The 24,747-nt window shown below is 53.2% G+C and overlaps 9 protein-coding genes across 9 annotated transcripts; 4 read left to right on the plus strand and 5 right to left on the minus strand.

Moving 5' to 3' along the window:
• Positions 1-1,103: 1,103 nt before the first annotated feature.
• On the plus strand, positions 1,104-3,662 carry PG994_010055 (uncharacterized protein; the record flags this gene model as incomplete). Its single annotated transcript, XM_066861464.1, has 3 exons — positions 1,104-1,207; positions 1,259-2,104; positions 2,174-3,662. The coding sequence occupies 3 exons, from the start codon at positions 1,104-1,106 to the stop codon at positions 3,660-3,662; spliced, it is 2,439 nt and encodes an 812-aa protein (XP_066710574.1).
• Positions 3,663-4,927: 1,265 nt separating this feature from the next.
• Positions 4,928-8,485, minus strand: PG994_010056 (cell wall biogenesis protein Mhp1; the record flags this gene model as incomplete). Its single annotated transcript, XM_066861465.1, has 1 exon — positions 4,928-8,485. The coding sequence occupies one exon, from the start codon at positions 8,483-8,485 to the stop codon at positions 4,928-4,930; it is 3,558 nt and encodes a 1,185-aa protein (XP_066710575.1).
• A 4,479-nt stretch (positions 8,486-12,964) lies between these two features.
• PG994_010057 (uncharacterized protein) lies at positions 12,965-13,788 on the minus strand (the record flags this gene model as incomplete). Its single annotated transcript, XM_066861466.1, has 2 exons — positions 12,965-13,640; positions 13,742-13,788. 2 exons carry the CDS (start codon positions 13,786-13,788, stop codon positions 12,965-12,967), a joined length of 723 nt encoding a protein of 240 aa, XP_066710576.1.
• Positions 13,789-13,810: 22 nt separating this feature from the next.
• PG994_010058 (uncharacterized protein) lies at positions 13,811-14,886 on the minus strand (the record flags this gene model as incomplete). The annotated part of the gene is made up of 2 exons (XM_066861467.1): positions 13,811-14,007; positions 14,082-14,886. The coding sequence occupies 2 exons, from the start codon at positions 14,884-14,886 to the stop codon at positions 13,811-13,813; spliced, it is 1,002 nt and encodes a 333-aa protein (XP_066710577.1).
• A 342-nt stretch (positions 14,887-15,228) lies between these two features.
• On the minus strand, positions 15,229-16,205 carry PG994_010059 (uncharacterized protein; the record flags this gene model as incomplete). Its single annotated transcript, XM_066861468.1, has 2 exons — positions 15,229-15,894; positions 15,969-16,205. The coding sequence occupies 2 exons, from the start codon at positions 16,203-16,205 to the stop codon at positions 15,229-15,231; spliced, it is 903 nt and encodes a 300-aa protein (XP_066710578.1).
• Positions 16,206-16,576: 371 nt separating this feature from the next.
• On the plus strand, positions 16,577-17,352 carry PG994_010060 (uncharacterized protein; the record flags this gene model as incomplete). Its single annotated transcript, XM_066861469.1, has 2 exons — positions 16,577-16,718; positions 17,003-17,352. 2 exons carry the CDS (start codon positions 16,577-16,579, stop codon positions 17,350-17,352), a joined length of 492 nt encoding a protein of 163 aa, XP_066710579.1.
• A 1,571-nt stretch (positions 17,353-18,923) lies between these two features.
• On the plus strand, positions 18,924-20,463 carry PG994_010061 (Nucleosomal histone H3-Lys79 methylase; the record flags this gene model as incomplete). Its single annotated transcript, XM_066861470.1, has 2 exons — positions 18,924-19,486; positions 19,539-20,463. The coding sequence occupies 2 exons, from the start codon at positions 18,924-18,926 to the stop codon at positions 20,461-20,463; spliced, it is 1,488 nt and encodes a 495-aa protein (XP_066710580.1).
• A 509-nt stretch (positions 20,464-20,972) lies between these two features.
• PG994_010062 (autophagy-related protein 16) lies at positions 20,973-21,840 on the minus strand (the record flags this gene model as incomplete). The annotated part of the gene is made up of 3 exons (XM_066861471.1): positions 20,973-21,146; positions 21,236-21,669; positions 21,756-21,840. 3 exons carry the CDS (start codon positions 21,838-21,840, stop codon positions 20,973-20,975), a joined length of 693 nt encoding a protein of 230 aa, XP_066710581.1.
• Positions 21,841-23,596: 1,756 nt separating this feature from the next.
• PG994_010063 (uncharacterized protein) lies at positions 23,597-24,248 on the plus strand (the record flags this gene model as incomplete). The annotated part of the gene is made up of 2 exons (XM_066861472.1): positions 23,597-24,039; positions 24,161-24,248. The coding sequence occupies 2 exons, from the start codon at positions 23,597-23,599 to the stop codon at positions 24,246-24,248; spliced, it is 531 nt and encodes a 176-aa protein (XP_066710582.1).
• Positions 24,249-24,747: the final 499 nt, after the last annotated feature.

The raw sequence follows: 24,747 nt of genomic DNA on the forward strand, positions 1-24,747 counted from the left end.
AATGTCCACCGGCGAAGATCCACGCATGAATGATCCCCTTCCTCAACCCAAATTTCGTTTCTCATGCCTTAACATGGCTACCAAAAAGACCTGTTCGATCTCCCTCGGCGATCATGAGCAAACGCTGCTGAGACCGGTTATGACACCACCATTATCGTCCAGGTTGGCCTTCTGACAGCCCGTGATCAGCTATCGATCTTGTCATGTACACGGATACAAAAGCTAGTTGGCGTTGATCAATCTGGTCTTGCATGCTGTCATCATCGCCCAGGAATTTTACCTTTACGGTATGATAACCGACTGAGACGAGACATCTGCGGGCTGGCAGATTGGCACCATTGGGCTAGCCGTACCAACCAAGCGAGTGGCGTGGATGCGACTACATACCAACATCATGTTGTCTCTGACCACTACCTGCTCCTCCCTTTTCTGCACAAACAAGCAACGAGCATAGCAGCAGGTTTTGCAGTAAAAGAAAAGGCATCCAACATACTGTTTAGCGCTCCGCTTCGGGAATGAAATGAGCAAGGTAACGTCTTGGCGAGAAAGCTGCTTCATCCGCGAAGAAGTGGTGCAGCACGCAAGGCAGAAGTGGGAGAATACGGTTTTGTCTTATTGAAACTATAGCTCTTATTGGCCCCCGCCCCGGCTGCGGCTAAGGGCGCAGCAGTAGGGGGTCCTGGTTAAGCATGACACACGACCAGGGCCATCCCAGGAACCACCTTAGCCCGCCGAAGCCCCAAACCGCTTGCTTCTGCGCAGCATGGTCCCAAACGGGGGTCCTTTCGTCTCAGATTTGTTAGGCATATCTTAGACCATACAAGACGGGCCACCACCCGCTGCCTGGGATAGTTTCTGGTTTTTTGGGTCTGATCTTCTTTTTGGCTCTACACCGTGGATTTGGACGATCCGGCGGGTTTACCGCATTTACCAGTTCTTTACACATTCGTTTCGGTCTGTCTGACCTGACCATTCACTCGCTTCCAATCATTCATTCGTTCCTTACCTTCGTCCGCTCATTCGGTCCCAAAGACCACTCACATTATTAGTCGCTCTTCCATGTCTTTAGTAGTTGTTGAGTCATCTCTTATCTTGACCTCGGAATGGAGGCGGCAGTCCCTTCGCGAGGTAAAGGCGACCAGTCTTACATAAATACATATGATAAGGATGGCGTCACGGAAACCGTCGAGCCAGCGACGCTGGAGAGGTACATGTCCAATGACACCTGATCAAGACACCATGCTGACCAATATACCAGCATTTCCGAGGGAGTCAGGTTAGACTCGTCGGGTCCTGGGGCTCAAAAACAACCAAGGAAGATGCCGTCAAAACAATCGATGCAGTGGCCCTTTCATCGCCGGATGGCCTCAGACTCGCCTTCCAGTGTATTGACGTCGCATTTCAGGCGGCCGTCATCGAGCTGGAACAACCTCAAGTCTTTCTTCAAGGTAGAGGAAGACACCGTGAGCTTGTCGAGCAAGCCCCTGGTCCCGGATTACGTCGTGCATTATATTAGAGGCGAGACGCCCGAGACGCTAGCGAAGAAGCGAGAGCAGAGGAGAAATGGCCAAAGGATGGCCACCGTCACGCCGCAGCGCGAGAGGTTCATGTCGCAGCAAGTCGAACTCGAAGACCCATGGGCGTCCCGGACGAAACTGAATCTTGATGGAAACGGATACGCGAATGAGGGTCGGCAGAGAGGCGTAGGAAAGTACTTGGCCGGATGGAAGGGAGGAGCGACATGCAACATCATCCTGGCCTTCGTCCTGTTGGTACTAGCCGTGATCTGCCTGATCCTGGCCATGACAAGACAGGTGGTAGCTGGCGAGACTATCATCTTCTCAGGCTCGTGCGACATGGCGTCCAGTATCAACACCGGCCTGCACGCCGCCATAAACGTCTTCGCCATCACCATTTTAGTCGGAAGCAACTACGTCTTCCAGATCCTTTCGAGTCCGACGCGGCTCGAGCTCGCAAGCGCACATAAGAAAAAACAGTGGTTGGATATTGGCATACCATCACTAAGAAACCTGTTCCACGTCTCGGGTTTACGGACAGCACTGATAGCCGTTGCGCTGTTGTGTGCTGTGACGACTCAAATAATGTGAGTTTATACAAATGCTTTGGCATGGTGCTTACTTTCTCTATTTGGCAGTAAACTGACATTGTGCAGATATAATGCCGTAATTTTTACTTCTCCTACCGGCTTCAAGTCGGATATTGTTGTCGTCACGAACGACTTTCTCACCGGTGCGCCCTTTGCGAACGGAACCGAATTCAACCGAGCGGACATGTCCCAGCCGGATATCTTGTCTCTTCAGAACGACGCACGCGCCGGAAAACTTGCCGATCTCGCGACTGTGCCCTGCCTGCAGCAGGTTGGCGGGGAATTTGACACCACCTACGACGCCTTGGTTTTGATAACGAAGTTGTCTTCGGCCCGCAGTTCTGTGATCCAGACCGGAAAGTCAGGAGACATGTTCCAGTTAAACAGCATGTCTTCGGTCGCGATTAGTGTACCGGTTGATGAAAAGGTTGTCGATCGCTGCCTCGGGCGCCAAGGACTTCCCCAGACTTGCAAGGTCAGCGTCAGCAGCCCGTTGCTGGGTATAGTAGGAGCTCTTCATCTTATCACGCTCTTCAGCATGGCCGCTGTTTTGTCGTGGCGGAATTTCGAACCTCTGGTCTCGCTGGGTGATGCGATCCGATCCTTCATGCGAAACCCGGACCCGTCGACGGCCTCGGCTTGTTTCTTGGACAAGCAGGACGTCAGAGAGGGCCGCTGGGGCTTCAACGAAGCCAAGTACTTCACACCCACCGACCACTTCTGGTTCTTTACTCCGTCTATCAAGCGCTGGGTCCTGACCATCGTCTCGTGGATCATGATTACCGCGCCCACGGCCGCTGCCGTCGCCCTGATCATCGAACACGAGCCCACGGGCACGCTCACGCCCCTGGCCACGGCGACGCCCTACACGACCTTCCTGCTCGGCGACTCCACTACACCTTCTCTAACCCACATGCAGGCGGCCGTACTTGCCTCAGTCCCGCAACTGCTCCTCGCCATCCTTTACCTTACCACCAACTCCCTCCTGACGACCTACTGGCTTTCGCACGAGATGTCCTTCTTCGCCATCGGGCTTCGGCCCCTCCGCGTCTCGGCCGACCCCGTCGGCTACCAGACCACTTCGCTCTACCTCACGCTCCCGCGGCCCATCTCCTGGGCCCTGTACGTCCTCTTCGTCGCCATGAGCTTCGTGCTCTCGCAGGCCGTCTTCCCGGCCATCGTCAGCACGGGCACGGCGCGCGTGCGCAACACGGAAATCGTCGGCGTCGGCTTCTCCACGCTCGCCCTGCTGATCCTCCTGGCCCTCCTCGTCGTGCTGATCCTGGGCGTGCTGGCCCTCGGCCTCCGCCGCGCCCCGGCCGCCACCTACGCCGACGGCGCGCAGAAGGGCAACCCGCTCGCCCTGCGCGGCGGCGCCTGCTCCGCCGTGCTGAGCGCCAAGTGCCACCCGGCGCCCGGCGAGCCCGAGCGCGCCTGGCGCTGCCCCCTCGTGTATGGCGTCACCACCGAGCCCGTGGGGGCCCAACAGGTCGGGCACTGCGCGTTTAGCAGCGTCAGCGTGGGTGCGGTGGATGCGGGCAAGATTTATGCTTAACTTTAATCTCAGGCTAGATGATTTGTGTAGACCGCAGGGTTGGTCTCTAGGTGTTTTTGTGTTGTTTTTAATTTTATGGCGAATGGAGAGGGTTTTATTTATTTTACCCAATATACCAGCGGACGCAACTGGTTGTGCATAACATACTTTCATTTACATCCTCCAAAGAGGGGATACGGAGAATGTGGACTGGGGGGCTGGTGAAAGACTAAATGGGACTGGATTCATTTGATCAGACGAATATATATACCCCCATATGACGTCTATTTGTTACACTTTAACTCTTCCCCATCTAACGAGACCTGGCGAGAAACGGCGTTTACGCTTTCCAAATCTCATTGTCTCTTCGGCATGGGCCGGATCTGGGATTGAATGGCATCGGAAAAGAGGGAAAAGGCAGACAGACACAGGAGGATGTTGAAAAAACGGACACATCAGAAATACTTCGAAAGTATTCATTAAATACCAAATGTTTAAGAATCAAAAAGAGGCAGAGACCACAATCTGTACACATCTTCTTTCCAATGTTTTTTTCTCTATTCAGCGAATGAAGGGTGTGAAATTTAGGATGTATGTTCATCGAAATAGGGGCCCATCCTTCCCTTCCATCCATCCATCCATCCATCCATCCATCCATGAATGCTGTGTCTACTACTTCATAGAAGTTCTTTATCTTGAATGCTTGCGGGTGTGTGCAAGTCCCTGTTCTGGAATCCCCACTTCTTCAAGCAAACCCGATCGATGACGCCTGTTTGTGTTGGAGTGTTCCTTCCTAATTCCAGTCCAATAATATGCCGCCGATTTCGCCGATATGCTTGCTTGTTCTCTTATTTCTGTTCCAACGGAGAAGAGAGAAAGTCGATGTTTCTTCTCTCCTCTCTTCCGCCTCTTTCTTCCTCGCACCCCATGTGTAAAACACCGTTATCCAAATATGCCTCAGCGCTCGCAAAGGTAAAAAGTAAGGTATATGTAGGTGGTCTTCCTACAATGTAAAGCGCGCAAGGGGCATATTTCCGAAAACCCTTGGAAACGCCAGCAATGGGGGGGGGGGAGTGAGATATCTTCAACCCCAGGGGAAGTTTAAAAGAAGAAAAAGCAGAAGGGAAAAAAGCAGCCTTGCCTCCCTTCTTCATTAATCCACAATACACCATAATTATACAAAAGCGAAAAGAAGACCGACCGACCGACTCAAGGCACCGTCGTCGTGGTCATAAATTGAAAGGTAGCTTTTTCTGTATTCAGGTTTCCCAGGTTCCCCGAGCTTCTTAATCCTCAATGGCGCTTTCGTCGCATTGGGAAGGCCTTTGTTGGGTAGTACTAGTATCTTTATTGTTGCAGGTGGCGGTCGTAGTAGTAGTAGGGGCGCCGCCGACTTGGACCTGGACGTTGGCTCTGGCCTTCTCCTGGCTCTCAATGAAGCGGTCCCAGTATTCCACGTCGACATCACGTAGCCTCCGGAATATCTCTTCCCTCTCCTGCTGGAACACCTTGACAGAGCCCTGTTCGGCCGCCTTCTTCCGCAGATCCTCGCCATCCGCGCCCAGGTCGTCGAGCAGACCTTCGATCATCCGCTTCTGCTCCGGCTCGTTGGCGACCTCCGAACACGTAAGCAGATCGAGGTTGGCCTGTCGGAGGAAGCCCCGGCGGAACTTGTGACCGACCCGGAGGGCGCGGCCCTCTTCCTCGACAAGGGCTTTGGATGTTGACGACATGATCGAGTTGGATCGTGAGCGGGCAGGCGATTTGAGTTCGGTCTCGAGGTCTTCCGTATCTGATACCGCCACTGCATCCATTTCATTGGAAGAAAAGGACGGAGCATGCTCAGGCGTGGGTGCTGGCACGACCGTTGCTTCGGCGTCGACGCGAGTCTCAGGGAATTCATCCTCGAATCTCTTGATAATGCCTTCAATTGTGGTATTGAGGAAAACGAGCCGGTCTAGGTTAAGGTCAGTAAAATGCACCCGTGACTTGTGAGGTTTCATCGGTTTACTATAGTTGTTCATGTCCCTGGACGACGCAGCCTTTGCTCGTGTCAGAGCCGGCTGCAGTCGGGCATGAATCTTCCTGGCGCTAGCAAGTAGATGCTTGGACATGTCCTTGGCTTTGCCCGAAGGCACATGAGCCCTCGGCGCAATGTGGCCTGTCTCGAGCTCCCTCATGAACTCCCCTGACTGCCGCCTGGAATCGTCTCCGACGTTCTTCAGCACACAGGCCAAGGCCTTGACAACGCCTGTGCCTCCGATGACGTAGTCTTCATCGGCTGCTTCACTCTGGTCGTCTTCCGCACTGTCCACAGCTGCGGGGTCGGCAGGGTTTCCGACAATATGCCGAAGCACATCTGGGTACTTGTTGATGTCTGCCGGAACCTGCTCTCCGGGAACGTGGTCACGAATATCTGGCACAAGATGAACGTTGTGGAGACAGTGCGCGAGCGCCTGGTTTGCCAAAGCTTTGACGATCTCGCCAGATTCGACGCTCGGGATATCGATGTCGATTTTGACCAGACTGTCCGATACTCTCGCGGCAGCCAGTAGTGATGCATAGAGAGCACATGCCTCCTCTTGGGTATCCTCAGTCCTCGCGTCGGCTAAGCCCACAAGTTTCGGGTTTTCGAGTAGGTTGATATGTGCCAGATGCTTGATCTCCGGTAGAACCTCAGCCAGTGCAATGGCTTGCTCGGACGACATATCCACATCGGCCAAATGCACACGCTTGAGCGTCTCCATCTTCGGAAGATACCTGCGTAATAACCCGATGGCGCTGGGGTCCGAGTCGCAAAGATCGTGATTATGAGACAGGTCAAGGAACTTGAAGTTCTTGACCTTGGTCAGCTTGGGCAACAATTTACACAGTGACCCAGGCTTTAGGTTGCAATTTGCTAAGCTCAGTGCCCACATGGTTCCGTCTTCGTTGATAGCCTCCGCAATGCCCTCGAGGTTATCTCTTAGGTTGTTGCCGCCCAAGTCCAGGCCTTGGCACTTCCCGTCGCGCAAGTATCTCGCGACTTGTTGCAGCCCCTGGCCGTCGAGCTCGTTATGAGCGAGCCCAAGTCGTGTTACCCCTGATTTGAGAATTCCGTCTATCAGAACCGTCAGCTGGGTTGTCGTGATGCCCGTCTCGCCCATGTTCAACAGTTCTAGCTCGGGGCCAGCCAATCGTTCCGCGAGAGCTTTGGACAATAGCGATGATATGTCATGTGGTCCAGCAGATCCATTGTGCAGATGGAAATGATGCGACAAGGGACTCTTCGTAGGCTCTTGCGATGGAGCGGGGAATGGTATACTCGAAAGATCCAGATACTTGATAGAGTGGCACATGTGGATAAAAAGGCAGATATGTTTCCATCCGTCAACTCCGAGTTTGTTGTTCCTTAAGACCAGTCTCTCCACTACGCCGCCTTGTCGAGCCAGCTCTACAGGCTTGGATAATGACCTCCTGTGTTGTCTAGCGGCCGGTTTCCTAGCGGATAGAAGGCCTGATAAAACACCGCGAACACCGTCGTCTGTCAAGCCGCAGTTTTCCAGTACGACCTCCTTGATTGGCACAACAGCAAAGAAGTCGCCCAAAGTGACAAGGTCTTCGCGTGACATGAAATATCCAGTCAGATCAAGCTTCTCGACCACTCCGTTGTCTGTAGATTTGGGCAGCTGCGTCGTGATTTTGGTCAAGATGTCTGTTTCTCGAAGCTGACAGCATCTGCGATATATCCGGCCGGGGTTTGTGGTAGGCGTGGACTGCGTCTTCTGCGGGCCCTTGGGTATCAATACTTCGTCACTGGATGAATCGCTGTCGTAGTGCAACTCCATAGGAATAAATCCCTTTTCGAGAGCCTCTTTCCGTTTCTGTTCTTTCTTGGCCTTCCTTTCCGCCTCGCTTTTCTTCTTCTTCTCTTTTTTCCGTGTCGTTTCCTTCTCTGCTGGTTTTGGGTCGTCGATTGGTATAGGGGCCGGAGGTTGCCCGTTCGGTGCCTCGGTTCCCTCCTTTGCGGGGGCCTCTTTGGGAAGTTCCTCACCAGTCGCCTTCACAACACCATTGATTTCTTTCTGTGCTTCGACGACCTTCGGGCTCTTCAAAGCTTCGCCTTCGCCCTTCTCGCCGACCTTTCGCTTTTGCGCCTTTTCAGCGGGTTTGTTGCCAGAAGGATCCGAATCGGCATACTTCGGCATGGGCGCTATCTCAACGTCGACACAAAATGCCACTCGTCGCAACTTGGCCTGGTTAAGCTCGTTCAAGCGGGGCCGCTCTCGGTTCTTGTCTACATTTAGCACCCTTCTCTCAACTAGTCCGTGGTTGTTTTTTCCCGGCGGTGGAGCGGCGCCTCCTGTCGACAACCGCCGGAACACATGGAGGAAACTACCCTGACCAGATCTTGGCGGCGCCGGTACATAAGGCCCTTCTCCTGACGGTTTAGCGCCGTGTGGGAGCACGGCATTTTTGCTGGGCGTTATCTTTGGCAATGGCGTCAAATCATCGTTCTCTGCATGTTCTTGGGAATTCGGTGCTGCCGCTGGCGCAGGGTTTGGAGAGGATGAAAAAGATGACGATATCTTGGAGAACCAGGAGCCTCTCCGTTGGGGCGGCGTGCCGTTGGCGCCAGGGGGCTTTTTCTCGTCGTTCTGGCTGCCACGGCCAATACTGGGACGTTGGGGAATTGGTTTCGCTGCAGGAGCCGTCGCCGGGGTTGGAGAAGGTTGCGCAGGTGATTCCCCAGCTGCTGGTGTCTTGCCATTGACCTTGCTAGGTGTTGAGGTCTCTAGGGGTTTACTCGGTGGGTTCTGGTTGGGGGTACCGGACTGCTTGGTGGTGATGATGAGGCATTCCATTTCGCTGAGTTGTGCCGGGTCAGCTTGTCTGCAGAGCTATGTTAGATGCCGGTACTTGTCTGCAGGTGCCAAAGGTGCAAAAGTGTTTGCGACAATCCGAAACATGTTCGAAAGTTCACAAGATATTTCAAAGTAGGTCGACCGGAGGAGGGAAGTGGGTGCAAGAGTCTTCTTACCTTTGCCATGTGTCATCCAACTCACATCCATAACCTGCTCCATTCTGCTGGAGGTGCGTAGTTGTCCCCGTCGGTGTCAGCGGCGGGAACAGCGACGACAATATCGGCAGCGCAAGTTTAGAACCCTCGGGCGATGGGGGAGAGAAGGTCGTCTTCCGTCTTCCAGTGTTCCGGAGGGGTGATATCACGGTAGGAAACGGGGTGGAGCTGGGGTAAGTGCGCTGCGGCTGACTCGCGATTTGGTAGGAGGGAGGATAAGGATGAATGCCGGAGCGAAGGAGAGCAGGATGGAATGCGGCTGAAGCCCGTGGGCGGGATAATGGTCGAGTCGTCCAAGAGGCGTCTCGAGCAGAGGGAAAGGTATCGAGTCTAGACTCAGCTAAATGGCACTATGGCGTCGATGACGGCGGTCCCCTTGGCTGGCAGGCGCTGGCTTCTGGCTTCCTGCAGATTAGGAAGCTATTGAAGCGAGCTTGAATTGTGGGGAGGGGGATTGGTGGTTGCAAGGTTATCTTCACTACCGCTTTGGCGTATGTAGCAGTAGCCGGAAATAGACCTCGCACACGCACGCACGCACACAGTGCTGAGTTGAGCGAGGAGACAGTATCAATGTAGTCGGTCTCCGATGTTGCTTGCGTTCAATGGGTGTGTCCAGCGTGGTTGGTGTCTTCCGAGGTGGGCAAATGCCGTCCTGCTAGAGGTCATGCTAGAGGGATCGGGGGGCGGGCCATTTTCAGGATAGCGATTAATTAGCTGTATGACATGTTTCTCCACGAGTAATGGGAACGTCGATGGACCAGATGTCACCACGCGATTGCCAGTTCAATACAACGTGGAATTCTAAGGATGTATGTGTATTCAGGATATCAGGACAGCCCAGACGTCTCCGATGCCATGGCAGGTCATAACATTATGGTTTATGGGATATGGGAATGCGAGTATGCGATAAGCAATTATTGAAGTCTAAAGTCACGCATTGAGCGTGATGATGTGAGCTCAGAGCTGGGCACTGGGCGGAAACACTTCTGCAAGGGAGGGGAGGGGCAAAAGGCGGGCCTATTCGATCAACTGAAGACCCCTGTCCCACCAATACCACAAGCCTTAGCAAAGGAGAAAGCCCCAGTAGCAGGGCCCCAATTACAAAGGGTCACAGCAGTACTTCGACCAGTCGCCCTACATGTACTGAGTTCATGTCGCCCACCAATTTTCCTGATAGATGCTAATACTCTGCATGCTTGAGCCCCCCATTAGACCCTTGTCACCCACCACAGCTCCACCATTCATATCGAAGGGACCCTGGCAGGGAAGACGTCAGAAGATGCCAGACGGAAGCATCAATCAATTGAGGGGAGCGAATGAGTCTCGTGGCACGTTGGTCCAAAGCGTCGGTTTTTCTAGGTGCCAAGGTGCTTGGCTAATGTTTTCTTTTGGCATGATTCCATCTACACGTACGCCGAGGCTGGCCGCCGTGCTGCTTAGGATGGCATACATCCCCGTGTCGAGCAAAACGAGCCCATTTGAGATATCCTGCCTGCTGCTACTTGCACATTGTGCTGCAGTCGGGACTGGTACGTACAGTCTTAGTCTGCATGCGGTACGGAGGTCGCCTTCAAAAGTCTTTTCCGGCCCCCCTGTCACAGCAGACCGTCCTGTCAGCTGGCTTTCGGTCGTATACGCAGTATTGTACAAGGGATACCGTTTCGGACAGTTTATTTTCTAAAGGTAGAGTTTGATTGGATAAGCAATCCCTGCACCTACTCCGTTGCGACCCCACGATATTTCACGGTAAAGCGACAGCTGGTCAGCAGCTGTGCCAAGAGACTTGGCGACAAGGGCGGCGTCCGGCATCAATGGAGATCGGGACATGTCGACCGTGCTCGTGCTACAATGTCCGGTATTCTCCTTTCGTCATGGGTCCACGATTGCAGCGGTACAGGGAGACAGGTGGCCCGATTGCTCATCTATGTACAGCAAGGACCAACCGGCTATTCATCGTGGAGATTGGCGCGTATGGGACAAGTTGGACTTTACCATTTTCTCCTTGTGCTACTCTCTGGACGAGTGACGAGGAGCCGATCATTTCAGCATTTCGGGCTCGTGACCAATAGCGAACCTGCCACCTGTGAAAGGGTCAAACGGACAATTCGTTCACATGTTTGTACGACGGCTCAAAAAAAAAATCAAGATATGTATGTTTGCCCAGAAAGTCAGCCATCAAGCAAGCAATGCGCGAGATCTATGTATATCTGCGGCATAGAATCTGTCTCGGGGTTTCGGTTATTATCTCATCGTCCCCAATCTCCGTAATATACAAAGATGGGAAAGATGGGCTACGACTTGAATATCGAAACGAGTACTCAAGGTTTGCCTACCATCCTTGCATACGAAGTGTGTAGATATCGTATGATAACAAGCAGATGGCTTGTCGACTGCCGGTAATCCTTCGTCGAGCGGACCGTGTGGCCGTTGAGTCGATTTCCTGTGTCCGTTTTTTCCTGGCCGTTTCTCTAGTTGGTAGTAGTCGAGGTGTAGTCAAGAAAACACGGTCAGTTTCATCATTTAGGCTTCGGGGTTTACGGTGTTCATAAGTTGAGACGAACAGTGTTTCTACATGTAGCGTGTATTTCTGGCAAGTCTGTCCAGAAGTGTCTGTCTCCATTCGACGTTCGTAGTGGTTGTGGACGACCTCAGCACTACGACTAATCAAAAAGACTTATTAGTCAGGGCAAGATGGAACTTTGCGCACAACCTGGGAATGCACACCCGTTTTCGGCGCCCCGGAGGTGAGGCGGTGAGTTGGCCACACCCAGTATCGCCGAAATGAGTGTCCGACTATGCCGTGTGTCCAGAAAGTGTTTGCAAAGTCCAGATGACAAATACCCATCCACCATCCACCACCAAGGTCGAAACCAACCTTGATGGGTTGTTTGGTCTCTTGGTGAGAGAGGGTATGGCGTCTACAGGAACAAATCTGCTGTTCCTACTTGCAGTAGCAGCACTTATGCACCGGGAAGCTGCGGGATACTGCATAAAGCCCTATGCGGAACCCGAGTCTAGAGTCTAGACTTTAAGCGGGTCTTTGCAAGGAGCATATGGGCTGATCGATAGAAGCGGATGGTTGCGCTCCTTTGCTCCTTCGCATTCTGGACTTGCGATGAGTGAAGAGTTACGAGACTGGCCGAGGCACATCTCTACTATATTGACACAATCCTTCGAACATCAATTCAGATCCGATTAACTATATAAGTAACAACATGCACTTATACTCGTAATCAGCAATATATACGGAGGTATGTACGGATATGTCGCAACACCATTGCCCTCTCGACTGTGTGCAAAGAGAAGAAGATAAATCACCTCAAGTTAGCCACGTTCGTGACCAATGTGGAAAATCTATATATGTGCTACAGGTACTGCACAGAACTGCCTCATTCGTTCTCCTGCAGTGCGCCATTGCAGCACGCCATTGCCGCCAAGTGTACGGAGCAATGGGCAGATGTCTGCAGGAAGGACCCAGCATTTGAGATCATGCCGCTATCAATCCATGTACCTCCCTCTGCATGGCATTATCATCAAACCAATACTCCAACCCCCTCACCAACACCCACCACCACTGCAGTCCATAAGCCAGACGGCTAAAGATGAGCATGGAAAGCCTTGGCACACAATCATTGCACGATTTGCGCTCCGTCATATTCCTGCAACATAGTAGCACTTAAAAGCTTAGACTCTCAACAATAAGTATATGCTCTCGATAGCTCAGTTGGCAGAGCGATGGACTGTAATTGTCACACTTGTAATCCACAGGTCGCCGGTTCAAATCCGGCTCGGGAGAGCAGTCACATTAGCTATCACACATCCTAGATGTGAGTTTCCTTTTTGCGTTTTTGTCAATTTTCTTCCCTTTTTGTCTGCATTACTATAAACACTTATAGGCCAGAGAGCATTTTCTTGCTTTTGGTTATTGATGTGTCCTGCAATAGTGACACATAAGAACATAGATTAATCCCAGTGCTAATTCAACTTTGTTGTTTTGCTCAACTCAGTAATAGCAAGTATCAGAAACAGGGAACATTGATTTCCATATCAACGGCGTTATCTCCAACTGACTTCATACAGTGAATGCACTCAACCATAAATAACAATCATAGCTAAGAGTTACTAAATTATCTATCAAGGAAGAGGGTAGGAAAAAGAAGAAGAAAAGGAAATTGGTCTTTTGGTACTACTATATACAAGAAGGGAATTGGAAGAAAACCCAAACAACCCAGAACCACCCACCCACTAATCCATCCTTCCTGCCTCAGTGATGATGATGCCGCCGGTGCAGTTGCTCGCGCCTGAACCATCGCCGGTATGCCGCAACGGGCTGTGTTGCTGCCGTGGCCATGGTCGTCATCGAGTCACCACTATCGCCAGAAATAGGCATCGTAGTCGCCGCGTACATCATATTACTGTTCCCCGTACCCAGCAGCACACCCGTTCCGCCAATTGTCCCTGGCCCTGCCGCTACACCGCTGCTCATGGGGAACGGCGGCTGGACCGTGACGGTGACCGAAGGTACTACGGCTGCTGCTGCCGCCGTGACTGTCACGTAGACGGTCGTGGGCTCACAGCCCGCGGGGCAGACCGGCCCACTACCACCAGCAGCAGCGGCTGCCGAAGCCTGGACAGCTCCAGGTGCTTGTGATGGTGCAGGTGCAGGTGCCTGAGGAGATGCGGCCGGTGCGTCACCGCCCTTTGCCTGCGCAGCCGCTGGCGACGTCGTCGGGGCCATGGACAGCCTGTTGGTCATGGTCGTCGTGAGGCGCTGAGTACCAGGGGCGCCGGCGGTACCAGGGGCACCGGAAGGAGGTGGCTGCTTCCGCGCATTCTGAGGGCTGCTCTTGCCAGCGGGGACGACCGTCAGCATAGTCAACGAGGGGTTGTTGGCGACGGCCCCTACGACAGTAGTAGGAGGGCTGGAAGATGGAAGAAGGCTAAAGAATGAGCTAGAGGACTTTTGATTACAATAACGAGAGGAAGGTAAATGAAAAAAGGGAGAGGGTATGCGGAAGAGGAAGAGGAAATAGCAACTAACCTAGGAGCAGCAGAGGAGACCATGGGCACACCGGGAACAGTGCCCATCGCGGCGGTGGATGAGGCCGCGCTATACTGGTAGCTTGGAACGTCGGCGGCTGCTGCTGCCGGGCGGTGGTGCGCTTGGCTGGGCCGCGCCGGCGGCGACGGGCGCAACTGCCGATTGCGTGACGGGGCAGACGGTGGTCGACAGCGCGATGATTTCCGTGGTCACCGCTCCCAGCTTGGCCGCACAGTTCTTGACCTCGGGCCCACACGAAGTAACAGCTGTGAAGAAAAGTTAAACGAATTAGCAAACAAGATAGGAACACTCAGTATACGGACGTGTGTACTGTACTTACTATAGATGTTTGTTTGAACTACTGTCGACGTTGTGAACAACGGAGCCTGACTTGCGATCGGGGCCAAGGGACCCGACGTGTTGTGCGGCACGGATGCGTTGGCGTAAGGGGCTACGGGGACTACGACCGGCGAGATCGCCGGAGCGGCGGCGGCAGAGCTACCAGTGCCCAAGACTGGCGCAACGGCCGTCGTCGAGATATCGAGCGGCTTGGCGGAGGACTCCTTGACGGGGCACACGGTCGTGTAGAGGGCCACCTGCTCGGCCGTGACGCTGCCCATCATGGACGAACACTCCGCGGCGCCCGGTGCGCACGAGCTGACGGTGTATACGCTCGACGTGAAAACTGTCGACGTCATCATCGGCGGCGGGCTCGAGGGTGCCGCACTGCTGCTACCTGGGGCGGCAGATGCTGATAAGACCGCGGAAGAGCTCGAAAGATTGAGCGGTACGGATGCAGATGCGGAGGACATGCCCGGGCTTGATGAAGACGCGATCGCTGGTGAGCTAGTCGGGGCGGCCACGATAGCATTTACCGGGGGGTACGTTATGCCGTCCAGGACCTTGTTTGTGACGGGACAAATGGTTGTGTATAGAGACACCAGCTCGGTCGTCACTACCCCCTTTCCAGGGCAGTTCTTGACTTCCGGCGCACACGAGGTGACCGTGTAGATGTTCGTGGAGTAGATGGTGGAGATCGAGGAGGTGGTGATCAAACTGCTGCCGCCAACACTGCTATTGCCGACGCTAATAGCAGCAGCAGCAGACGAAGACCCAGACGCTGTACCCGAGGAGGTGGCCGCCATGCTCGAAAGCACGCTTGACGATGCGCTTCCGGATGCAACGGTGGAGCCCGAGTTCAGTGACAAGCTTGAACCGCTGTGCGATGTTACGGATGCAGAGCCACTCAAGCTACCCGTGACCGTGCCACCTGCACTAACAGACGAAGCCGCGTAAGAGCTAAGCGAAGAAGTAGTGCCCAGGATAAGGGAGCTGAGACTGCTCAGGAGACCACCAGTCGATGTCGACGGGCCGGAGCTCAACACACTCGAGGAACCCCCTAGCGAGGCCATGGAGGTCACAAGGCCGGAAGAGGCACCCGACGACGAAAGCGCGGGTGAGGAGGCTACACTGGAGGTCACCAGTGTCTAGGGTCCTGATGATGCCACCGAGGACGGGATCCCAGAAGCAGCGTAGAACCCCGCTGTTTTCGAGGAGGGGAGGCCAGATGCCGCATAGGACGACGCCGCGCTTGATGCCTGAGCTGATGAAGCCGGGTGGCTCGACGCAGGAGATGACGGACCAGAGGCAGCCTGCGATGTAGGGGCGGCCGACGAAGCTGGAGGACTTGACGATGCAGGATGCGACGAACCAGCCGCGGGCGACGTCCCTCCCGACGGGGCTGGGGATACAGGGTATCCACCGACTTCTCTCTGGAAGTTCGGCAGAGAGACCGACGCCGCCGCCGACGAGCTGCTGCTCGCCGGTTTCTTGGAGGCTGCCGACGACGACGGGGTCTGGCAGCCGTCCTTGATGATCTGGACGCTGCTGCGCAGGCCCGACCGGCCGTTGTACTTGTACGCGCAGGCCGGGTACTTGTTGGTGATGTTGACGCTGCGGACGTAGCCGACGTAGGGCGCGCCCTTGAGGTCGGTCTCGCCGCCGGCCCACTTCTTGGTCCAGTACGAGCCGTCCGGGTCGCCGCCGTCCCAGACGCCGAGCTGGAGCTTCATGGGGCCCTGGGGCACGTCCTTGGCGGCGCGGACCTCGCGCTTGACCTTGCCGTCGGCCGAGGGGAACGGCGTCGTGCCGAACTGGTTGCCCGAGAACTCCCAGTCGATCTCGTCGAGGGTGTCGCCTCACAGCACGCGCTGCTGATCATGCCGACGCCCGGCGCGATCTTCATGACGACGTCGTAGCGGCCGCCCAGGAGGTAGAAGTCGGTCCAGAGGTTAGGCGCGTCGCCCTTGTGGTTGAAGGCGAACTCGGCCCCCTTGGAGTTGAAGTTGACGACCTCGTAGTTGGCCATGATCCAGTTGGCCGGCAGCGACGTCTCCTTGGTGAAGTCGATGTAGTAGTTGCTGGACAGCCACGCCTTATTCGGAACGCAGCCGTCTCGGAGCATGGGGTTGCAGTCCGAGTAGAGCTGGGCTGCAATGCCCAACACACTCAATAAGCCATAAAAATGTCTTGCTGGCATAGTTTCTGATAGACCTAGCTAAGGGTCGATTTACGATGAACAGGGTATCGTTTGGCTAAAACAGGAAATCAGAGGCCTGCCCAACATCCCAGATGCCGGCCATTATGAGTAGCCCGGCTGATAAAGAGTCATTGTCAGGTTTGGGTGCGAGTTCACTAGCAACAATGTCAAAGAGAACTGGTAAAGTGTCGTCAATTTTTGGCCCCTTCCGGACATCGTCACTGGGGAGAGGAAATGTCATTGTATAATGGAGATTACGATCTTTAGCAGAGTAAGATTAAACTGCAGTTGGTACAATGCATTGCTCAAACAGCTTCACAGCGGCAACTCAGGCCATTCGAAATCTTTATGATGCTGGTAAAAGTACAATGGCAATGGTGGATGTAGGAGGCAATGTCGTTTGCCGAGTGTTGTGGCACAACATTGGTTGGCTGTTCAGTCAGTCTTGGGGCTTGTTTTGTATGTAGTATGGCGCCGGTTGACTATAGATACCGAAGCTGTTAAAAGAGAAGAGAAGAAGTAAGACAGACGTGTAAGCCTATAAGCCTACTGAGCCTGGTGTTGTCGAGTGACAAAAGGCCGCCATGGAAGTCATCGAGCGAGCGTCCTTGCCAAGATACGAACATTAGATTAAATGGCCTAGCAGATCTAAGTATGCAGGAATACAGCCTGATGCATTTATATATAATATATGTATACATATAATGAGCTGGGATTTCCAGAGCAAGGAAATAACCGTCTGCTGGCCGAATGTTCCAAGTGCGACTCCCAAAGCCGAAGAAAGGACAACTCCAAGCAGCCGGATGTGGACATCCTGTATCGTTATTTTCTTTCCAGAATCTACGGCCATATTCGCGACAGGTTTCTCTTCCCTCCGTACTTCGGACTGGGTGCGACCTGGGATACAGCTGCCGTCGGGTTCATCTTCGGTGTCCCTGCGACCTGGAGACAGCACGATGTCAAGCGCTTCTTCGCTATCACAAGGGATGCTGGGTTCGGCTTTGGATCCCATCGGATCGGTACTTGGCTCACGGAGCCTCAGGCTGTAGCTGTCTACGCTGCGTACCAATAACATAACTTACCTACTCATTGTGCCTCACCCTCTGCGGAGCCATCCAGAATAGTGACCGGAGTGATGCCTAAGGCTAATCGCTTTTCCAGGCTGGAGACAACGTTCTAGTTGATGATGCTAGTGGTGGTACTGTAGTAAGTCGAAGCTTACCAATCACCTCCCGTGCCCGACATTGGGGGATAAAACTCATTACCGATCGAAGGACTTTTGTCTTCTCGAGGTCAAGAGCATGTATACGTACTGGATACCCAGATTTGGCGCGAGGAAATTGCCCGGCAAAGGTACTCTAACTGAGCACATTAAGAGCTGACGTCCCCAATGAAGTTTACTTCGGTTCAGGAGATGACGTTGGTTCCGCCAACATCGACGATAAGTCCCAGTGGCTTGCAACAAAGAAGCAAGAGATACTCGGGCATGGACTGTTGGGACTGAGCTCGGCGATAGAGATCAAACAAACCGTCTGGCGCATGCGGCACAGCGAGGACTTTCAGAACAAAGAGGTAGCTCTGGGTTTAGCTCGGGTTGCTTAAGAGGGAGAAGTATAGCCCCACGAGACCATCCCACAGGCTCAACGGCCTATTAATGCGATGTTCCTAGGCACGTCTTGATACTTCCAATGCGATCCATGGTGGTTAGCGAAGGAAAAAATCAGCTGATGTATATGATGTGGCAATTTGTGGTTAAACGATCTCGTACTCCTACAGCGTTGTTGAAGTCTAGGAAGCAGGAAGGAAGAATGCACGTGCGCTGCACTCCACCTGACATTGCAGAAAGCCTTGGCCGGCAGCCGGTTCCTGCCATTCGGGGCGAGGGGTGTGGGTGAGAGCGAGCAAGAAGGAGGACCCTTGTTCTCGGTCTGGTAGCTTCCTCAAAGCAAGATTTCTTCGTCCATTTCGAGCTGGTTTTCCAATTAATAAGGGTGCAAAGGAAGGAAGGAAGTGCCTATATAGAGCAAGTACCGGCCAAAGTACATGTACGTAAAGCTACATACTTCAGTCAGGTTGCAATTGCGTGCAGAAGGACGCCTCTTTTTTAGTGACTCTGCCGACTACTACCAGCTCCAGATCTTCGCATGCTTGATTTCAGGCGGTGGATTTAACAACGGCTGCCTTACTTTTCTCTACCCTTCTTCGTCCCTCGCTCCCTCCCTCACTCTATTCTCGTGGAATGTGCCACCCTTCTCTTACTAGCACCTAGAGAAGCAGGGATCTATACTCTTATTCGCCAGTGCAATAGTCCCCCAAGTGGCCAATCGAACGACGGAATCCTTCCTTTCCACTTCGGGCTGACTGATCTTATCCCACTTCGCTTTCCATAGTCCCGCTGCTCAGCCCACTCGAGCACCAAGCTTGCGAACCACCATCCCTCTCTCACACCACCTGCACTTTCGCACTATTCATTCCTTTGAATGCTTACAGTCTCTCCAATACATGCTTTACGCGCTTCACCACGACGACGACTTTCGCATGCTTCCAGAAGCATCATTACATCATAAGTTCCAATAGACTACATTAGACCCTACCCTGCCGCCGCCGCCCGGATCAACATCCTTGCCGCACTGAGACACGACAATGGGGATTTTGGGCCAGAACAAGTCCAAGATCAAACCGGCGCCACAGACCATCACCGTGCAAAAGGTCGTGGTCCCGCCGAAGCCCAAGCCGCGCTCCAGCCTCGGCCCCAACCCGTCGTCCTCCAACGCCAACGGCCTCCGCGCTCCCTCCTCCGCCAAAGCCGGCAGCGCCTCCCGCCTTTCGCCCAACCACAAGCTAGCGCGCACCAAGAGCGCATCGCCGTACCCGTCGTCGTCGGACGAGAAGCGCGCCGCCGAGCGCAAGCGCAAAGTCGCCAGCACCCCACGCGACTCGCCCGCCTTTGCCGACGACGACGATGACTCGGAAGGCGACGAAGACGACGACCCGTTCCGCAAGCGCCGGAAGCTGATCGATGACACGGGCGACCCCAACCGCCGATTGCGCCACAAGCGGGCTTTCGACGACAAGATTCGGGACTCGCGGATTGTACATGCAGCACAGCTGGCTTCGGTCGAAACGGACTGCGAACCTATATTCGGAGCGAAGAAGGACGAGGTCGCCGTACAGCTCCAATACCCTTCGCGCTGCAAGCCCGAAAAGTAAGTGGCCGCAGCTGACTTGCGCTCGCTACAAACACTGACAGACTGATAGGTACGAACTGGTATGGAAGAAGGACAGGATCGACGCCGTCGCCGATATTCTCAAAGTTGTTAAGCACGTTGCCGAGACATATCTCACCGAGGACGAAGCGCAACCTTTCATAGACAACCAAGCAAGCTTTCGAAGACGGATGGAGAGGGCCTCAAATGAGAATATCCATGACCTGGCTGCTTTCAAGTCCGCACTAGAAGACTACAACAAGAAGCTATTTTCACTGGTAGAGAACGGCACAATAGCCAAGAACATCGAGAAGAGACATCGTGTCCCTCCTGAACTGGTCGACTTCATCCTCACCCAAGTCTACGACCGAACCGTCGCACCCAAAGTCGAACTTCTTAACAAATACCAAGCCGGCAGCGACAACGTGTATGGCGAGCTGCGATATCCTTTCGTGCGACATATTCTACACGAGCATTGCCACATGACGTCGGATCAAGTATATGTCGATCTCGGATCAGGAGTTGGCAACACCGTCCTGCAGGCTGCCCTCGAAATAGGCTGCCGGAGTTACGGCTGTGAGATAGTCGATCAGTCGTGCAATTTCGCCGACGCGCAGTTGGAGGAGTTCAAGTCTCGGTGTCTTTTGTGGGGACTGGCCCCCGGGCGAGCGCATCTCGAAAGATCCGATTTCCGCCAGAACCCCAAGATGTCCGAAGTCTTGAAAGAGGCCGACGTTATCCTGGTGAACAACAAGGCGTTTACGCCACAGCTGAACAAGGCCCTGACGGAAATGTTCTTGGACCTCAAAAAGGGCTGCAAGATCATATCACTCAAGAACTTCGTCCTCGGAAACGAGAAGAACTCCACCAACGATGTCGCTAATAGCATCCTTGACGTCGAGGAGCATCGATATCATGGAGACTGGGTCAGCTGGGCCAGTTCGGACGGCGAGTACTTCGTGTCGACCAAGAAGTAGTGCGATCCCGCGTGGCCGTTGAAGTCCCGTCGTAACCGTAGAGCGGGGATCGAAACAATGTTCTCTGCGCACACCGGCCCGAGTCCTTGGTATGCAACCCGGACGTGGCCGAAGGCTCTGGAGAGTACGCAGGCGAAGTTTCGAGGACTAAAAAGAGTTCTCTTTCACCGCTGAGATTGGGGTGGACCTTGGACGCGACTTATCGAAGGAGGTTTTTAATATTTGCATCATCGGCATAGCCTTGCGTGCATTCCCTTTCAAAGTATTTTTCAGACACAGAACTCTTAGAAAGCGAGAGCGCGTTACTTCGTCGCAAGGCTTGAAACCTTGGAAGGAGGAAGAGAAGTGTATGGACTTACATGTATAGACCATTTTTGTATACACATAGGATACCACCAGAGCGAAAAGAAAACCAAATTCCCCAACAAGCGTCCGCTTTTCCCTGTAGACTTGGTGAGACAAGAATCGTATCCCATTTGGACCCCTGTTGTTGTTGTCGAAGTTGGTCTCTATCGCCCGCTTCTGTGTGTCGGCTCGTTGGAGAGATTCATGGCGTCGGCCTCTTGCGCCATGCGCTTCATCCACCTGTCCACCAACTCCTTGTTCTCGGCCGCGACTTTGGCGGCCTTATGCTCGGTCACGTCGATTTGGATATTCAAGGTCAAGTTGTCATCTTGCACCTCCTATAATGTTTTGCCGCCGCCGCCGCCCATATTAGTAACTGCGCAAACACCCCACCCATCCGCCGCGACTTGACTTGACTTGAACTCACCTTGAGTAGCTTGGTCTTGCCCACGAGCTCCTCGTTCCGGTCCTTGAGCTTCGTCGCCAGCGTGTTGCGCTCGGCCGTCAGGTCGTGGATGCGCTTGTCGTCGGCCTTGGACTTGGCGCGCAGCTTCTGGAGCTCGGCGGCGCTCGTTTTTAGTTTGGCTTGGAGCTGACCCTTGGCGCGCAGGGCTTCGGCCAGGTCGAGCTTGAGCTGGGCGGTGTTCTTGTTGGGTTGTTGGTTCTGGGTGGTGGTTGTATTGTTGTTGTCGGTTGCGCCGGTAGTGTTGTCGGCGGCGGTGGGCGGATTTGTTGGTGGTGGGGATGTTGTGGTTGTGGAGGAGGGAGGCGGCGGCGAGGAGGGGGATGGGGATGAGAGTTTTTGGGCTAGGACTTCTTTTTCGGCTTCGAGGGAGGCGACACGGTCGGCGAGCTGGGAACCTGGTGGACGGGGTGGGCATTCGCATATTAGTTACAAGAAAGTTCCAACAACCACAGACAGACATATCACTTCTACTGCGACTCACAAGCTGCGACAAGGTCCCTGTTCACGGGGTTGGCCCGTTCTGCCTCCTGGAGGTTCACCAGGTATTCGTCGCGCCAGTCAGGCATGGCGGGCAGGCAGAAGCAGACGACGTGCGAGCGAATGAGTGCTTGTTTATGCGATGCGATGCGACGCGACGACGACACACAGCAGTAGGCGAGCTGAACAAGAACTGGAAGAAGAAACAACAACACGCAAGTTTACCCCGCCAAGCAGGGTACGCAAATCGGTCGGTACAAGAAGACGACGGCAAGAGAAAAAGAGCGTTGGTTGGGGAAGTCCTGAAAGATGCGCAGCTCGAAATACCAGATTGATAGGTATTAATTCGGGCCAAGGGAGGGAGATGAATGGTCATGGACAGCTCATCTCCTGGTAAGTTCAATGGTGTTGGGTCCGGGTTAGCCGAAAGATTGTTTGAGCCTCGCCGCCCTTCCTTTCCGACAGCAGCAAGACAAAAGGAAGGCCCGCGCGCCAAGCAGCCGGGTGCTACTTACGACATGAACGAACGGGCGGGATGACGCATGAAACAACGAGTTGAGGGGCAGTTGTTTAAATTCAGTGCTAGAAGCATATCCGGGGGTTGCACGCAGAAGCCGGTAGTAGGCACCTGCTACCTGTCAAACAAGGGGGGATGATGCCTGTGTGAATCTTTCTTGCTTCTTATTACTATTGACGTCTAAAAAAGCATTTATATCAATATGTCTGCAAATATATTTCAATGCACTTGGACTTTGCATGCCTGGGACTTGTTGCAGATGATTCTGCTCCGCACATGTGCCATGTCACACATCTCAGACCTTAACAGGTATACTGCTAAAAGGAATGCCTTATATACTACCATACATAGCCTTAAGAAGAAATGATACAACTATAATGACTACATTATTTCAATGCAAAAAGGAAGCCACTGCTAGCATGTGAGAAGCGCAAAAAGAGGAGCGAGCGTGGATCGAACACGCGACCTTAGGATAATTGCGAATCGTTAACTGCAATCCCACGCTATACCACTTAGCTACCGCTCCCTGATTCGGTCTTAGCCATGATGTGCTGCTCGAAACTCAGAATATTAGAGTATATAGCATCTTTACCGACTATCGCTGAACTTAGGTGAGCAGATTATATTGCTTTTTGGTCTACAGTTATAATATTGTCTTACATAAAAGGTAGGTTGCTTTGTACATTTCCTAGACTGCACGTGGTGATCATGCTGTTTTGAAGTACAGTATACTAACTAAGTCAATCAGGCATCTTCCATTCTGTTCCTAAGGTATGCTGCCGAACAGGGTCATCGTGCGAGTTGCGGCAGCTTTTGAATACGGTTTCAGCGCCAACATTGATTCGAGCAGTCACAGGAGAGAATCTGGCGGCGGAAACTCAATTCTGGACATAGATAAACCTCAACGGTATGTTTGATCACTATCGCTCTTCTCACGCTTGGAAGCTTCCAGGGTCAAGGAAAACATGACACGACAAGAGGATGCCATGATGGCCCCTCATCTACAGTGGAAGCCTGCCTCCGAATCATAGAGGTTACTGGGTAGGACTTCCGCGAACAAAGCTTTAGCCTCTTTGTTGTGTAAGCCTCCGTAGACTTACATGGGATACAATGCCTTGTCAGGCAAGAAATAAAGGCATTGTTGATATCAAGACAACCTTAATTCAAGCTGGCATGTCCTCTCCCGAAGAGAAGATGGGAGAGTATGCATGGTACCGTCAACAAAAATCCCAAGCAAATACTCGTCATTGTCACATAGCCCAGGCCTCCGACCGCTTTATCGTCTTTTAGTTTGGAGGAGTTGGTTTCACTCGCTGTGCGGCACGAAAATGGAGAAATCGGGCGGAGATGAGCTGCGCATCTGGCTCAGGAATAACACCGAGATTCTTACTTTGAATCAGACCATCGAACTCCTGGACCATACTCTGGACGAGACCAAGGATGCGGACAAGGGCGCCGACTGCATAGACGCCTGGATGAAATGGGCGGTGGAGCGGTTTACCCCGGAACACATCAACGACGGGTTCTTTACCGCCAGGAAGTATGGCCTAGGGGACGTCTACATGGTGGCCTGGAACGACGCGGATACGGGGCTGGACGAGATGATGGCGGATATAGAAGCCAAGATAAAGATGGTGGATGGGCAAGATGGGGAGAAGGCCATGATGAAGGTTCACAATGAGAACCAAGATGAACAGGAAGACACGAATAGTCATGATAGTGGTACTGAGTCGGTGTCTTCGAAAAGCAAAGAAGAGGACCAGCTCCTAGAGTAAGTCAGTGCCTGCCTAGAAGAGGTAAGTGTGGAAGAATCTACTGTGCGTGATCGGCTCGGGCTTATGTGAAAAATCAACAACGATACGCTATTTTCCGGCATCGATTGCCGTATCCAGTCGATATGAAAACCTGGTCCTGGAGAAGGAGATCCGGAGTGTGTTCCAGTATAACTGGGCAGAACTGGGCAGGACCCGGGGGATCTGATATGGATGTGTGTTTACATACAGGTCATACCCCTGTTAGTAGATATGGCAGAAAGTAGATATGTTGGTTTTAATGCATAAATTTCTGCCGTCAGCGCTGATTTTGGTGTACTAACAGATAAAACAGATAACAAATATGCTTTCTGAAAATATCTAATTACAGGGGGTCTGTACAGGGGGTTCCGGATCCCTGTACACCCCCCTGTACACGCTGATTTAAGGTGTAAAATTTGACCTTTTCAGGGTCAACAGGACCCCCCCTCCCAACCACCACCAGCACCACTATATGCATACAGCAGCAACACCGCATTCAGCACCACCACATGGAGCATTATCGTGGCTGATCTCATCGTAATTGGTGCTGTATGCGGTGCGGTATTGTATACGATACTGTATGTGGTGGTGCTGAATGCGGTGGTGCTGTATGTGGTGTCAGAATTGGTGCTTTTTGAGTGGGAAATGCACCAATTATGAAGCCCCACAAAAAGTCACGTGCGAGC

This window comes from Apiospora phragmitis, assembly GCF_038363925.1.
Source record: "Apiospora phragmitis strain CBS 135458 chromosome Unknown utg000010l:1.0-9815664.0:1.0-9183399.0, whole genome shotgun sequence".
NCBI lineage: Eukaryota > Fungi > Ascomycota > Sordariomycetes > Amphisphaeriales > Apiosporaceae > Apiospora > Apiospora phragmitis.